This window comes from Pelobates fuscus, chromosome 4, assembly GCF_036172605.1.
Source record: "Pelobates fuscus isolate aPelFus1 chromosome 4, aPelFus1.pri, whole genome shotgun sequence".
Lineage (NCBI taxonomy): Eukaryota > Metazoa > Chordata > Amphibia > Anura > Pelobatidae > Pelobates > Pelobates fuscus.
In genome coordinates this window covers 180,716,896-180,733,646 of record NC_086320.1, presented here as the reverse complement: position 1 = coordinate 180,733,646, position 16,751 = coordinate 180,716,896, and the positions used below count along the sequence as shown (strand labels likewise).

Genomic DNA, 16,751 nt, shown 5'->3' with positions numbered 1-16,751 from the left:
ACCTTAGATGAGAGAGAATGAATTGCTGGGATGTCTGATCACTGACATACACACATAGTACAGATGCCAGGACTGGAGTGAGGTTCATTCTGTCTCCTAACATCACTACAGAGTGCACAAAGAGTTCAGCAGTCAGGGCTCAGTGCCAGCACTTCAAATGGGCAGGGTAGGAAGTGCCTAACTAGAAATCTTGCCATAGTGAACTTGGATAGTTTATGCAGATGACAGTAAGGCTTGAGATATTTGCCGAACGATAGTCTGAGACGAATTGAAAACGGAAAATAGCAGGCTTATAGAATATTTCGACTCTCCACTGAACTTTGGATAATTTCCTCTGTCAATTCATCACAATTTCCAAATTCCAAATGCATTTCCCCCCCTTTTTATGGTAATCACTTGCCTTATTTTGTGCATGTAATTTAAGTAAAAATAATCAGTGGGAAAAAAGGGTCAGAATGACAGATTACTTTGTCACGTTAAAAAAAAAAAAAAAAAAAAAAGAGAGGGGGGGGGGAGGGAGGGCAAGGGAGAGTAACAATATATAAAGGTGGAAGAAATTTTATATATACAAAAAAAATATGTGTAAAGGAAAACGTGGTGAATTCAGCAAGCAACCCTATTATGTACCCTAGTCTACTGAAAAGTGAATTCTTATTATTTGAAATAGAAATGATAGATTTTACCGTAAAATGGCTGACTTATTAAACTATTTTAGTAAATAAACTACGTGTTAAAGGGAAACTCCAGTGCCAGAAAAACGATCCGTTTTTCTGGCACTGGAGGGTCCCTCTCCCTCCCACCCACCAATCCCCGGTTACTGAAGGGGTGAAAACCCCTTCAGTGACTTACCTGGGACAGCGGCGATGTCCCTCGCCGCTGTCTCCGCCTCCGCGACGCTCCTCCTAGTGATTACGTCGGCCGGTGGGCGAGACTAATCTCGCTCACCGGCCGAGGAGACCTAATGCGCATGCGCGGAAATTCCGCGCATGCGCATTACGTCTCCCCATAGGAAAGCATTGAAAAATCATTTCAATGCTTTCCTATGGGGTTTTGAGTGACGCTGGAGGTCCTCACACAGCGTGAGGACGTCCAGCGACGCTCTAGCACAGGAAACCTGTGCTAGAACCCAGGAAGTGACCTCTAGTGGCTGTCTGATAGACAGCCACTAGAGGTGGAGTTAACCCTGCAATGTAAATATTGCAGTTTATGAAAAACTGCAATAATTACAGTTGCAGGGTTAAGGGTAGTGGGAGTTGGCACCCAGACCACTCCAATGGGCAGAAGTGGTCTGGGTGCCTGGAGTGTCCCTTTAAATGTTGCCATTCCCACAAACAATATGTCAAGTTGACCACTAGAGCCCATACAATAAAATGTAAAGCCATTCTGTTTTATTATGTAACATAGTATTCACTAAGCTAAGAATAGCTGTGAATGCATTACACATGGGTCACAATAGCCAAATTAGAATAATTGTCTGAATCAATTCAGTTTCACCTTGAGTAGTTTGGTCTTAAATTTGAAACACGCCTTAAATTCCCAGGAACACTCACCTTAGTAAATAACCCTGCACACCAAACGTTTTGAAAGGAAGGCAAATGAACTGCAATGTTAAGTCCATTGTAATCATATGGGGAAATTTTCCATTTGTGCGGATTTAGCCCAAAATTTGCAACTGTATAGCCCGCGCGCTGCTCTTGTCTATCATGTAAGGACTGAGGTGGAGCAATACCCTCTGCCAATGTAAAATGTTGGGAGTAACGATTGCACAATGTGTTCTTTTACATAACAAAGTACAGCCTTCCCCATCACTTTAAATTGCTTAACTGATATCCATTGAAATAGCCACCATCGGAGAGGGCTTGACTACCGGCACGGTCGGCATCCAAACTTGAAAAACAAGTTAACGATGTCCTGGCCACACCCATCACAATAGGGCATAAAACCTGCGCCTCTTTAAATTGTTTTATACAGTATACCTGGTCACTGAAGAGGACCGATCTCTGGAATTCTAACCTTGGGTTACATCGCGTTCTATCCTGCACAATGGATAGAAGGACAGTGATTAACACAAACCGTAAGCATCTTTCTTTTATATTCAGTGCCGTTTGCGGTCTATAGTTTGATTTGTGTTTACTATGAATCCAATTCCTAGACCTTATTCGTGAGCTGCAGGTAGTAATGTATTAGTGATGTAATGTTCCGTTTGATCCATAAATTTATATGCTCCTGGAAGTGATAAGGAAGTCCTGTAGAATGTAAAGTGGCAGTGTTTAGCTTTTTATTCCCGTTAGCAATAGTCTGTTCCTGTTTATCCAGGGAAACTCTTGGATGTTCCAAGCAGATGTTAGAAGCTAATGTAGGTTCTAAGGTTCTTGGTTGGACTGGAGGGGCTTTGGCTGACTACAGCTCCCTCCCAGTACGGTCTTCTTAATGGTGTCTGTGAGTAGCGTCCGAACTACTGAACGCTGAGGGTTCCCATGTAATTAGAGTGACTCCATGAGTGTGTGTAATCAGGAACCAGGTCGGGCGCTGCGGGCTTTTAAAAGTGCAACCGGCCCCTTTCAATCGCGCACGGGAGGAAGAGAAGGGGCGCAAACATCCAGAACTCTTACACTCCCAACCGCATCATCAACCAGAAACCACCATCCTGAACCCAAAATAGGGTGGCTAAAAAATGACAAGCATGTATATATCATTGTGTGTTTTTGAATGTATGTCGGTATATCTGTATTTGTGTATCTTTGTAAGTGTCAGGGTGTCTGTCTATCTATCTATCCACTCAAACTTAAAGGACCACTATAGTGCCAGGAAAACAAACTCGTGCCCCCACCCTCAGGGTCCCACTCCCGCCGGGCTGAAGGGGAGGAAGGGGGTTAAACACTTACCTTTCTCCAGCGCCGGCTCTCCTCCCTCTTCTGACGTCACCGGCTGAATGCGCATGCGCGGCAAGAGCCGTGCGCGCATTCAGTCAGTTCATAGGAAAGCATTCTCAATGCTTTCCTATGGATGCTGGCATCTTCTCACTGTGAAAATCACAGTGGTAAGCGCCTCTAGCGGCTGTCAATGAGACAGCCACTAGATGCTGAATTAACCCATATGTAAACATAGCATGCATGGTTATTCCTAGATGGAACTGGCACCCAGACCACTTCATTGAGCTCAAGTGGTCTAGGTGCCTCTAGTGGCCCTTTTAATGAAGTGGTCTGGGTGCCAGGTCCATCTAGGGTTAACACTGCCTGCTGTAAACAGAGCAGTTTCAGAGAAACTGCTATGTTTACATATGGGTTAATCCAGCCTCTAGTGGCTGTCTCATTGACAGCCGCTAGAGGCGCTTCTCACTGTAATTTCCTATGGAGAATGCTTTCCTATGGACTGACTGAATGCGCGCGCGGCTCTTGCTTCGCATGCGCATTCAGCCGATGACGTCCAATGGAGGAGGTGAGTCCCCAGCGCCGAGGGAGCCCGGCGCTGGAGAAAGGTAAGATTTTAACCCATTAGTCCCCCTTCAACCTGGCGGGAGGGGGGCCATGAGGGTGGGCCGGGGGGGCCTATTAATACTATAGTGCCAGGAAAACAAATTTGTTTTCCTGGCACTATAGTGGTCCTTTTAAGCTCTGCGCTCAAACTCCCACTACTCTTGGGTGGCAGCAATGATTGTAGTACACATCAGCCCCAATACAAACTAAAGAAAAGGTTACTTGTACACTCTTTTTTTTTTTTCTTTTTTTTTTATTCTTTATTTTTGCAGTGCGTATATTTGTCACAGGCATACGTATGGTACCCCAACTGCATTCCATATGCTGATTTTAAGACCTTAGTTACAGTGGGGGGTAGATAAACAAACAATACACTTTTTTTTTTTTACATATTACATAAAGATAACAAGCTAATAGGTGTCGCTTTATGGTATAACATGCTAAGTTAAAATTGCGTTTAACACGACTAGTTGCACATCAGATTGTAGTTATATTGCAATAACAGGTTAGACAAGAAATAGTAATTACATAGTTGTGTTCCATGCTTGAGGAGGAAACGAGTATGTTGCCATATACTGCCTGCTCGTTAAAGGTATGCAGCATTGTTGAATCCAAGAGTGAGGAGTACAATAATAGTTTTATTAGTGGCTTGTCCAGTAACCTAGGTTAAACATTAGGGAGGAGACACTAATTAACATAGATGTTCCCTAAGGCTGTTAGTAAGTTTGACGGTATGCTGTACAATAGTACTCAAGATGTAGCGCTTAACATGCAGAGCCTGAGATTATCAAGCACATTATTATGGTACAGTCAAGCTTAAGCAATCGATTTCAGGAGTAGGTGTAAATCATAGTTGGGCTGTGTTCGTGCATAAACTAGACTTTTAGTGTTCCAAGTGGAGCATGTACAAATCTCTACCTAGTTTAACAGGCTAGTGCATTGAAATTATAGCAGTATATATGTATAGGTTGCTTGTCCGCCCCAGTGGAGAGGGCTGCCATCATGGTGCTCTGGAGACCTCACAGAGAGGGGGAGTCCCGCCACTACCCGATACCTGCTCTGCTGTTTCTGTGTAGTCGGGAGTGAGTGTCCGTCAGAGCAGGCATCTGGGCGCAGTCCCTCCATGTTGTGCTTTGGGTTGCTTGCTGGAATCCCTTGGGTTGCCGCTGTAGCTGGTTGTGCTTTCCTCTCTTGTTGGAGCTGGTGACCGCCATGGTAGCCGTGTCACCTTGGTGCAAGCTGGTTGGGAGGTGAGTAAGAGGTCGGGCGGTATGCAGGGGTTGCTCGGTCCCTCCAGGCAGGAATGTTTGGTGTGCAGTGTAGTGCCATCCCCTCGGTGGAGCTGCTATAGTCGCTGGTTTGGATGGCTGCGGAGGTAGGCGAGGGTTGTCCCGTCTCCCTGTGTGGCAGGGTCGGAAGGCAGGATGCGATGATAACTGTGCTCGCGGGGAGGGAGCTGGTCTTCCCCCTGCCTCCCGCGCACGTGGCGCCCGCCATCTTGGGCGCAGCTGTCGGGCTCTCTGACCCCATCTGCGGCAGCCCGGTCAGGGTCACAGGGTGAGGGCTGGGATCACCCCCACCGGCCCAAAGGGAGGGGAGCAGGGCCGGGTTCCGCTCGGGTTCATGCCTCTGGCTGGGTGCTGTGTTGCGGGATAGTGGGGCTGCGGCCGCCAGCCCCACTGACTGCCGGAGAAGGCCTCTGTTGGAGCAATGAAGATTTCTCCTCCAGGGGACTGAAGCTCGGTGAGCTAGCCTCTCCCTGGATCCAGTATTCCCCATGCTTTGGGCACAATTGCTGTCGGTCTGCTTTGGAGTGAAAAGGCATGTTTAATTGGCGTTTTGCGGCTATGTGTTGGAGGAGCTTCACTTGCTTGCGACCGACCAGTTCGGCGGTCCGGCCCCACCCCCCCCCCCCCCCCCCCCCCCCCCCCCCCTTGTACACTCTTTCAAATCAATTTTTTACATTTTAAATAAATGGCTCAAATAACCTCCTGTTTCAATGTGCAGAGAGATTTGGGATAGTGCGCAAGTAGCCTTTTTTTATTTTTTTATTTTTTGTTTGTATCTTTGTGTTCATGTGCATATCTGCATGTATGTCATTGTGTTTCAGCGTGAGTATATGTTACTGTGCATACATCTTGGCATTCAAATTCCAACACTACATACAAACACATCTCTCTATTAACCCCTTAAGGACGGAGTCAATTGTACACGTTCTGATCAAAACAAAACCTGGGACTTTCACTATATGTCTGTTCAACCATAATTCACCTTTTTCATATTAAGTGCCCCCACACTTATTATAGATCATTTTGTTCAGGAGAAACTGGGCTTTCATTTCATAACAAATATTTATATATGAAACATAATTTAATATATAAATAAAATTTCAAAAACTTTGAGGAATTAAGAAATGTTGTTTTTCAAGTTCTGCATGGCATTTGGACTGGGAATGTCATAATACTGTTAGCTTTTATTACAATAAAATACACATTTTTGTTCAGCTATGTCTCACAAGTACAACAGTACCCACCCCATGTACAGGTAACTCAATTCTGTGTATATATATATATATATATTTTTTTTTTTTTCTTTTTTAAATACACCAAGCATATATATAATCTCTATGAGCGATCACCTGGCAGGCATAGCTGCTTGTGGATCTGCCTGCAAGGGAACTGCCTGGGCTTTAGGCAGTCCCCCAAATAGTGGAAAAATACAAAAAAAATATATAGACTCTGTCCTTAAGGGGTTAAACTAAGTATTTAGCTCACCAGCCACCATAAGATCGCTTTGAAAAGGTTTTAAACTTACTTCTTCTCCCACACTGATCCCATCTCCATGAGATAATCAATCTGGATAATCTCATCAAATCCAATGCTTCCCCATAGGACTGTAAAACAGAGATAAGGAGCACTTCTAATGGCCCTCTGACAGCCACTAGAGGTGTTCTTTGGCAGCAGTGTATACAATGCCTTTTCTTGGAAAAGGCAGCGTGTACATTTAAAAAAACAAAAAAACAACAACCTGCAGTCTGAACCATATGTCGCCTCAATGCAGCATTCATTACTATCACCACGGTAATCTTATGACCTCTTACATTTGAAATAAACCACCCTTGTGACTTGCATGAATCTAGGATTCACCCTGTATCAGCCCCCTAATCTCTCGTATTCAGCTGCTCTAGAAAATGCAATCATTGCAAAGGATACACATCTGAATCCACTGTCGTTTAAGGAGGTAAATCCTGCCAGTGGAATCAGGTCCATCACTCTCTGCAGCTTCCAATCATGTTTACCAAAGCAACCCCCCCCCCCCCCCCCCCCCCCCCATTTTTAATTTTTTAATTTACTCTACATTACTTACAGAATGCTGGAAATAACATGTTCATGTCACACACAATTAGAAATTTAATTATTCGGTACAGCATAATTTTCAATAATCACGATTAACTTGGCAGTCCCTCATACTAATGTATACCATTGTGTTTACAGAGCAAGGTAATTCGTCCTCGAAGAATGAAAATGGGTGTTGGTTTACCAAGAATTTGAGGGATGAGCTTCTTGTGAGTCTGCAGGACGAAGATTCTATGAGGAACTCAAAGTCTGTGTCAGACTTTTCAAGCTTGTATTCTTCAGGTATGAATAGTAAGCAAAGCGCATTTTATGAATCGGTAAATATTTACTGAGTAATTTGGAGCTTACGTGACCAATAATTACTGTTACCAGGGTTGTAATGAGTATACTTTCTCAAGGTACTAGTTGTAATAAGCCCCAGGCTTTAAAAGAATATTAGTCCAGAATGGGCTCAGACTAGTCTCCTAGCATCTTCAGATCTTAATTACATAGTTCGTACACTCGAATATATAGATCATCATTCGCATGCGGACATTTTATTGTAACAGGTTGAAAGAACTATTTTGCAAGTGTAAATGTGCAGATGTGTACTTGGCTGTCTATCTAGTCCATTAATATGCAAAAATGTTGATTTGCATGAAATCAGTTAAGGCAACATAGACTTGGGGTCATTGTCTAATGGTACCTAAAGGTTTGGCCAGGGCTGTGGAGTCTGTACTTTTGACTCCTGCTCATTATCTTGCATTACAATTTACTTATGTTCCAGAGGATAATTTAAATTTTTTTAAGTTAAAAAAATAAATCAAAAACAGTAATTCATAGTTGTTGATGAATGGCAAAGATGAAAACACCTTGGCCAAATGCGGTTACCCTACTCGCACCTCTTTATCGTTTTTAACTTTTCTAAGGAAATAGAATTTCTGGAATTCTTACCATCCCTGTTATCATTTGATTAAGTAGGCTTTTGAGACTTTTTTTTTTTTTTTTATATACACAAATTTCAGGAGAACTAATCGAGAGATGCGTACCAATGTGCACATGCTAATACTTTGCTTGTTTGTGTTTTACACTCTGACTAATACACAATTTTAGTAGTAACCTAGAAAATAGGGCAGACATTTTTTGAACTCCTCACACCATGTCTTTTTCAGCTTTAATGTTTCATAACCACTTGTCTGTTCTGGAGGGCAGTTGTGACTAATATATTTTTTTCCCTCCCTGCAATGTGTAGATATGGGGATTCTTATTTTATTAATTTACTACTCCTTCATCATTGCATATTTACAGATCTCTTCCCCGCAAGAAGTGGAGAGAAGCATACAGAACAATTTCTACTAGAAGTTTTTGAAATTCTCTTCAATTATATAAAGAAAACTTATGATGGTAAAAGTAAAGTTCTTGACTTCCATCATCCACATCAGATACTACAGGGTATTGAAGGGTTCAATTTGGAATTGTCAGACCAGCCTGAGCCCCTGGAACAGATCCTTGTGGACTGCAGAGACACTCTGAAATATGGTGTAAAGACAGGTATTGTGTATTTTTATTTTTTAACATTTTGTAACCACCTACTGAATTCCAGCGATTCAGTGGAATGGTCTGCATTAAAGGGGCACTCCACTGCCGAAATTACAATAAATACATTAACCCCTTAAGGACCAAACTTCTGGAATAAAAGGGAATCATGACATGTCAGACATGTCATGTGTCCTTAAGGGGTTAAAGGAACACTATAGTCACCTAAATTACATTAGCTAAATAAAGCCGTTTTAGTGTATGGATCATTCCCTTGAAATTTCACTGCTCAGTTCACTGTCATTTAGGAGTTAAATCACGTTGTTTCTGTTTATGCAGTCCTAGCCACACCTCCCCTGGCTATGATTGACAGAGCCTGCATGGGGGGGGAAAAAAAAAACCTGGTTTCACTTTCAAACAGATGTAATTTACCTTAAATAATTGTATCTCAATCTCTAAATTAAACTTTAATCACATACAGGAGACTCTTGCAGGGTCTAGCAAGCTATTAACATAGCAGGGGATAAGAAAATCTTAATTAAACAGAACTTGCAATAAAAGCCTAAATAGGGCTCTCTTTACAGGAAGTGTTTATGGAAGGCTGTGCAAGTCACATGCAGGGAGGTGTGACTAGGGTTCATAAACAAAGGGATTTAACTCCTAAATGGCAGAGGATTGAACAGTGAGGCTGCAGGGGCATGTTCTATACACCAAAACTGCTTCATTAAGCTAAAGTTGTTCAGGTGACTATAGTGTCCCTTTAATACATATAATTATTAATTATATATATATATATCTATTTAGTAGATATACCCAAATGAGAACATGCATGTATTTTATTATGCATTTACTTCCACTGCAGATGCAGTTAAAAGCTGTATATCTTTAGCTTCAGCGAGATAGTGATTTTAGGTGTTTGGGGTGTTCCTTTAACTGTTCTGCATTGTGTTTGTGGGGTTGTGGATCCCTATGCACCCCCACCCAGGTCACAATAGTTTTAATTCTTATCCCTATTGTCTTGATGTATGTCAGAGGTCCTTATGTGTAATGTAACAATTTGTGTAATCTTTCCTGCAGCACATTTGTTACAACAATATAATATTATTTAACATCGATATAACTGCTTGATGTGAACTTGGGAACATGTTTAAGAAGCTAGTTGTTAAATCATGATCTAGCTCAGGGTAAGGCAACCTTTGACACTAGTGTTATTGTAGACTCCATGGCTGCACGAAGTGGCTTGTAGATGATTAGGACTTAAAAGAGAAACACCAAAGTATAGCTTTATAATCTAATCATATTGCATACTTCTATTTCTTTTTAGCACATCCTCGGTTTTTTAACCAGCTATCCAGTGGACTTGACATTATTGGCCTGGCTGGTGAATGGCTGACTGCTACTGCCAACACAAACATGTATGTACTGTCAACAATCATGTTACATGTAATATAATTAATTAGTCACAGTTTGTGAGTGCCTGGTCCCTTCTGTGAATTTAATGTAAAAATACTGTGCTCTTGACTGTGGCTCTGGGTGAGCTATATCAACAGTGTGACCTTATCTGCCTGGGAAATGTTAGCCATATATAAGACCGTGGATAGTACATTAAAAAGCATGCTTTACAACTATCTCCTGTAACTATGTGTAGGCAGTGCATGCATTGTTACAATATACAGATGATCCTGCTGTAACTGGCAAGAGTGTGAATTGAACAGAAAACTGTAGACGTTAAGTCTCCAATGGGCATACAGGAATGTTTGCGCACATTGTTCACCACAACAAGTGCAAACATCGAATAGAGCTAATCTGCATAAACACCCATATTGAAAAACCATGTGACTGTGAATGGTGAATTTTAATATTTTGACTGAAATCTTTATATAACTCTTCTGGAAGCCTTTAGAGGCAGCAAATTAGTTTCTTGTATATATGTGTGTGTATATATGTGTGTGTGTGTATATATATATATATATATATATATATATATATAATTTTTTTAATAACACTTGCAGTGAACACTCAAATTTATTTAAATTTGCTGGATATGTCCAGATTATGAGTGCATTGCAAATGCAGCCACCAACATTACCTTTGTATAGAATGGTGATTGTATACCGATGTGTGGGTAGTGGCAGCAGCTAAGTAAATCTTCCTGAAAAGTAGAACATGGGGTGGCAATGTGTGTACCCACATTTAGTCAAACTATGATTACTTTATCTAGGTTCACTTATGAGATTTCTCCGGTATTTATTATTATGGAAGAAATTGTCCTAAAGAAGATGTTTGAAATTGTCGGTTGGAAGGAAAATGAAGGGGATGGAATCTTCTCTCCTGGTAGGTTTATCGTTTTGCATGTGTTTCCCTCATCCCCACCCCCCAAAAAAATAAGCTTTTGTTCTACAAACCTGCATCTTCTAGTTATGTTGAATTTCGTTTTTTGATTTTTTTTTTTTTTTCTCCTCCTCTCCACTTACAGGTGGAACCATTTCAAACTTGTACAGTATTCTTGTGGCACGTTATAAGTATTTCCCCATTGTAAAAACCAAAGGAATGTCAGCTCTACCCCCGATTGTTCTTTTTACATCAGAACATGTATGTATATATCCATAGACTGTTAGTTTGTTTTTTGCATACGTCGTATAAAGCAAAAGTCTTAAATATTAAGTGGCTTTCTGTAGATAGTTGGTAGACTGTACTGGGGGGAAAAAGAGAACATCTTGTGTTTGCAACAAGTTGCAAAGAAAGGGTGGAAGATTAGGTGGATCGTATAAAATCATATGAACATGCTATGTTGTTTGTATAGTTCCTGCCCAAAAGCCACATGGGTAACAATTTTTTTTTAATATTTTTTATTTTAACAAGATCTCAATTTAACTGTTTCAAGGGATAGGTGATTGTTGGATACACGGAGTATTGGAGTACATCTTCTTACAGCAAACTAGTGCATTCTACATGCAAAATGCTATACATATTTTGTGGCTTTACACAATCACGAACCAAAAGTGGCTGTCTAATACCACAATTTAATTAGAACAATCTTACAAATATAAATAATTGGCTGTATTGATTCATCTAAACAAACAATCCGAGCAACCTCTTTGTTTTAGAAAAAGGCGCCTCAGAATGAAGATGACATTATACAAAATTATCTGGGGCCAATACAAACCATTGTCTGGAAATCTAGTCACAAACCGGACTATACATGGGACACAAGGGAACACATTTAGATTTGAAGAAAGAAAATGTAGTCTAAGGCAAAGAAATGGTGTGTTGTGTTTTTTTTTTTTTTTTTTTTTTAACCGTTAGAACAACAGGAATGTGGAATTCTCCACCTGAAGATGTGGTTTTATCAGTCTGTACAGATGTTTGAGTAGCAACTGGATGCATGCTTGCAAAAACCTAACATTCATTGATATAATTTTTAAATTGTGAGGTAATGGCTTCTTGATCCAAGGATAAATCTGAGTGCCATTCTGGGATCAAGAATGAATTTGTTTACTAGTTTGTTGCAAAATTGGAAGTGCTTAATTTCTTTTTGTTTTTCCTTCTTTTGGATCAACTGCAATAAACCGATGTTAGAGGCTGAATTTGATGGACACATGTCTCTTTTGCCTATGTAATTGTCCATTAGGCAACCCCAAATTAGCTTATCCATGGTATATAGCTGTGTTACAGTTGACCTCACTCTGTCTATTAGTGATGCACCGAACTGTTCGCTGGCGAATAGTTCCCGACGAACATAGCGTGTTCGCGTTCGCCACGGCGGGCGAACACTGAAAGGGTTAATGCTGTCTTGGACTCAATTCCCTCAATTCTGTATCTCTCGGTCACCACATCAATTGACGGGAGAAACTTGCTCAGCAAATAACAGACACACGAAAGGTGCATGACAAGTTCTCAATTTGTATTACTGTGAATCGGGCATTTATACAATTGTATTTACATGTGTCATGAGATATGCCATTCAGAATATAAGATTGATTACTTCCTTAAATATCACATGTTAAATAGATAGATAAGACCTTCTTTGAATATGTCTGGATCCGAGGCCAGACATCCTGAGTATTTAGCATTGTCTTACATCCTATAGAATTGTAAGTCTGTCACACTCAATCATATTAGATCATCCTATACAATTGTATACTAAGCATAGTATCACATTGTCAGACATCCTAAAAGGAAAAATGTCATTGTCCAAGTTTTGCCACACTCAGCATATCTATGACGTACATTAAATTTTAGCATACAAAGCAAAAAGTAGTTTAACAAGTCAGCAATAATGATAATACATCTTATAAAATGATATGAGAAATTAACTAATATTTCTTACATTTCCCCTCTTTGAGCAAAAATAAAATTTGCTCATGTTATTGATAAAAATCTTACCAGGACAGAGAAACCTCCACATGGTATTTTCAGGGGTGCTAGTCACTCCCTGCGGGACTTTAATTAATTTCTTCACCTCGATTCCCATGTGGTAATTCCTAAGGCCCAGTTTTAAAGATGGGTTGATACCCTCCAGTGGCAGAGAGGAGAATTTCCAATTGTTTCTGTTCTGAATTAATTTCTGTATTCTCTTCCTCAATGTACAAATAAGGTGGCAGTTATAAAAATTCATACACAATAAAATCAGAACTACAATAACAAGCGGATAGAAGAATGATTTCATTATCTGGGATCCAGTATGGGACCAACCAGTGAAAGCGTCATACCATTGATGGGCTAAATCATTCTGAATTTGTGAACTCACCTTAAGGAGTTCTCCTTTTAAGATATGTGTGGCTACCTGTGTATGTAGGTGCCCACCAGGTTAAATTTCTGGCAAAGAGATCATAAACTGGTACTGGTAATGTGTTAAATTGACAAGCTAATTTAACATCCTTTGATGATGCATGATATAATGTAAAATAGCAAAAGCATGAAAAATATGAAACATCTGTGTGGTTAAGCATTCTTCTAATCTTCTCTAATTTAAGAATCATTAGTGTGTTTTCTAATGCCAATCCTTGTTGTTGCATCCATAAATACCTGATGGCACAAATACTCCAATTACTTAGACCTGTAGTGAATTTCATAGTTGCAACAGTTAAATTATCTAAATAATTATACATAGATTTATCTAAATCCAATCCTGTAACCTGTGATTTAACAACAGTTGGAGCCCAGTTTGCAGTAGCATGGAAACCAGTCCCTATATGCATGCTGGCTGTGTTTAACTTATTCTTGAGGGTCTCCATATCTATAACTATTTAGTATACCCATAGTGGTTCCAGCACCTCCTAACAGTGTGTCATACCATTCCCTTTTCTGCCTTTTGTTTGCTGTGTTACATAATGTTACAACATTTGTCCCCTTCTCCAATTAATGGTACCAGTTATATAATCATTATTAAAAGTAATACGGCCTGTCTGTTTATATTGATATGCAACCTTATTAATTTTCTTATAATATATATATATATCCCAAAACCTGTTTTTCTTCTTACCATCAGAACTTCTATTAAATAATGTGACACAGATCTTGGTGTAATTAGCAACCTTAACTATGCACATTTCTGCGTTATAAAATCTAACAATATTCCGTGAACCTTCAAACAAACATAATGCATCCGTTTCATTAGCTATGGACACATTCCATATGGGTAACTGGTACTTATAAGGGTTACTATTTGTCCAATTCATCCAAATGCGTTCAGTGAATGAATGATTGCATATTACATGCTGATAGAAAGGTGGTGGAGAAAGGTTCTTGAGGGAGCGTGTGTGACGAAAGCTAGATGAGGGGCTAAGGCCTAATTGGGCTGGGGGTATTGAAGAATTGTTCATCATGTCAAAGTCCTTTTCTCCAGAAACAAACAGGTTTCAAACTTGCCATTGACTTGTACTCATAATGGTATTCAAGGAACAATATCAGAGGGAGTATAACAACTCCAAAAAGCATAGCGAAAAACATAATCTTGGTCTCAGGTACGTATGATCCTCTCAATCTACGATACGGTGTAAAAGCCATGATGCTTCGCTAAAGGGAACTTCTTCTGTTTCCGAGCGAGGAGTGGTGTTGTCTTCCTTGGTTCCCCTCTTTGGACACAGCTTCACTCGGGATGCGTGAATCCAGATGTCATCGGAATCTGTGAGGACAGCGGTTCTGGATACAGCAATCACAGTAGCAGGTGGTCCAAAAGGGTATCCTCCTTTGCTGGTTCTGTTCAGCTGACGGATATACACCTTGTCACCGGGCTGGTATGGATGAGTAGGTTCCTGTGAAGGTAAGGGAAAACTACGAAGACACTTTGTCATACATACCATTCAGTTTTATCAACAATTCCTGTACATATTCTTGTATTAGCTGTAAATCCCCAGACATTATAACAAGCGGTTCCCTGGCCCAGGGTGTGGGAAAAGGTCATCCCATCAAAAATCTCAAAGGGAGATAATTTAGTCACCTTGTGGGGATTCATTCTTATATCAGCTAAAATAGCTGGTAGATATCTAGTCCAATTTACCCATGTTCCTGGGTAAATTCTGGGCTTTTCCTTAATAGTCCTATTCATCCTTTCAACTACCCCTGTACTCTGTGGATGATAAGGTATATGAAACTTCCAGGTAACTTGCAAGAATTTAGCAAGTTCCTTGGTAACCTTACTGGCAAAAACCGAGCCATTATGAGAGCCAATACTGCAGAGAGCCGCCATACCTGGGAATAATTTCAGCAACAATAATCTTCACTACAGTCCTAGCATCTTCCCTAGATGTCACAAAGGCCATCATGCCATCTACTAAACTGATCAACTATGACCAGTAAGTATTCTTACCAATTTTGGATACATGAATAAAATCAATCTGTAAGTGTGTAAAAAGAGCAGCTGGAGGGGGCAAATGTCCGTGCTGTGATTTGTGTGGAATATTAGGATGTGTTCTCATACATGGTTCACACTATCTTACAAAAGACTGTTTGCTTCAATTATGCCTATTCTCCCCTCTTTAGAGAACAGATCATTCTGATCTTTCTCTAAACCTTGTTTAATCCAAACATTATGGCTGCAACTTCCTTTTGCCACTTTGTCAGCCAAGGCATTTCCTCTGGAAATGTCATCACTAATTATGAGGCTTAGATGGTATAGACAGAGTCAGAAGCAGAAATGAGAATAGCATGCAAAACAAACAAGACCAGAATTAACAAGACTATAGACAATAGACAGATTCTGGGTATTAAGAAAAAGAATCTCATAACCACTTAAGCGCTGGGCTGTCATGTGTTGTGTAGTGAGATTTGTTATCAGCTGAGTGACCTGGTGACTGGCATGAAGTTTTGTAGGATGCCCTAGTGTGATAGTAGTAGCAGTTTCAACAGCCATTGCACATGCTGTCAATGCTCTGAGACAACCGGCATACCCTGTGCTCAAGCTACTTTGGAAAAGAATGCTATGGGACGCATACCGCCTCCTTGCTCTTATGCACAGACCGCGGCCATGGTTTTACAGTTTGTCCTGAGCATACAAATAAAATGATTTACAATAGACAGGTAGTCCTAAAGCCGGGGCTTGTACAATAGCAACCTTGAGGGCAATATATGCAGCTATCATGTCTGGTGACCAACAGACATTTTCAGGGCTGTCAGAACGTACAGCCTGCCTTAGGATTGAGTCATAATGGGAGCATTCAAGGATCCATTGGCAGCAGTAATTAATCATGCCGAGGAAGGTGAGCAACTCCTTCCGAGTAGTGGGTGTAGGAATCCTCTGAATGACCTCAATACGTTTTGGACTCAATTGTCTGGTGCCTGAAGCCAGAACAAAACCTAAGTATTCAACCTTTGATTTACACAATTGCATTTTGTGTTTAACAACCTTGTGACCCACAGTTGCTGACAGTATCCACAGTGCTTGCCTCATAGCTAGGGCTACATAATAAAAATCATCAAAATATTGCAAAAGGACGGAACCAAGACCGGGGTCCATGTTTTTTAGAGTATGTTGGAGTACCAACGAATAAACAGCTGGGGAATCCACATAGCCTTGGGTAAGCGTGTCCAGGTAAACTGACAGCCTTCAAAAATTAAAATAAAAACCATAAGTAGCTGTGTCTCTTGATCAATAGGTATAGAAAAAATGCATTACTTAAATCAATAACAGTGAAGCAAGTGGCATCATGTGAAATGGCTGTAATGAGGGATGTCACATCAGGGACAATGGGTGCAATGGGCACAATTAAACCATTCAGGGCTCTAAAGTCCTGAACTAAGCGATATGCTGGCCAGTGGTGTTGGGAGTGGGTCTGGTGTTATTCTTATCTACCGGGCATATTTTGAGAATTGTGGGGTTGTTGGGGTATCTGGGGTTTCCTGGGGTGTGGACACTCATTTCTCCAGTGGCCATACTGGCCACAGTTAAAACAAGTGTTCCTGT

The 16,751-nt window shown here is 40.6% G+C and overlaps 1 protein-coding gene across 1 annotated transcript in view; it reads left to right on the top strand.

Annotated features, from left to right (window-relative positions):
* Positions 1 to 1,798: 1,798 nt before the first annotated feature.
* Positions 1,799 to 16,751, top strand: part of LOC134608744 (glutamate decarboxylase 1-like) — a 32,705-nt gene continuing 17,752 nt past the window's right edge. The window contains exons 1-6 of the mRNA XM_063451826.1: positions 1,799 to 2,074; positions 6,971 to 7,114; positions 8,120 to 8,362; positions 9,672 to 9,762; positions 10,569 to 10,681; positions 10,824 to 10,939. Of these exons, the coding sequence (XP_063307896.1) occupies positions 2,044 to 2,074; positions 6,971 to 7,114; positions 8,120 to 8,362; positions 9,672 to 9,762; positions 10,569 to 10,681; positions 10,824 to 10,939 (738 nt within the window). The 5' untranslated portion in view covers positions 1,799 to 2,043. The remainder of the gene's footprint in view (positions 2,075 to 6,970; positions 7,115 to 8,119; positions 8,363 to 9,671; positions 9,763 to 10,568; positions 10,682 to 10,823; positions 10,940 to 16,751) is intronic.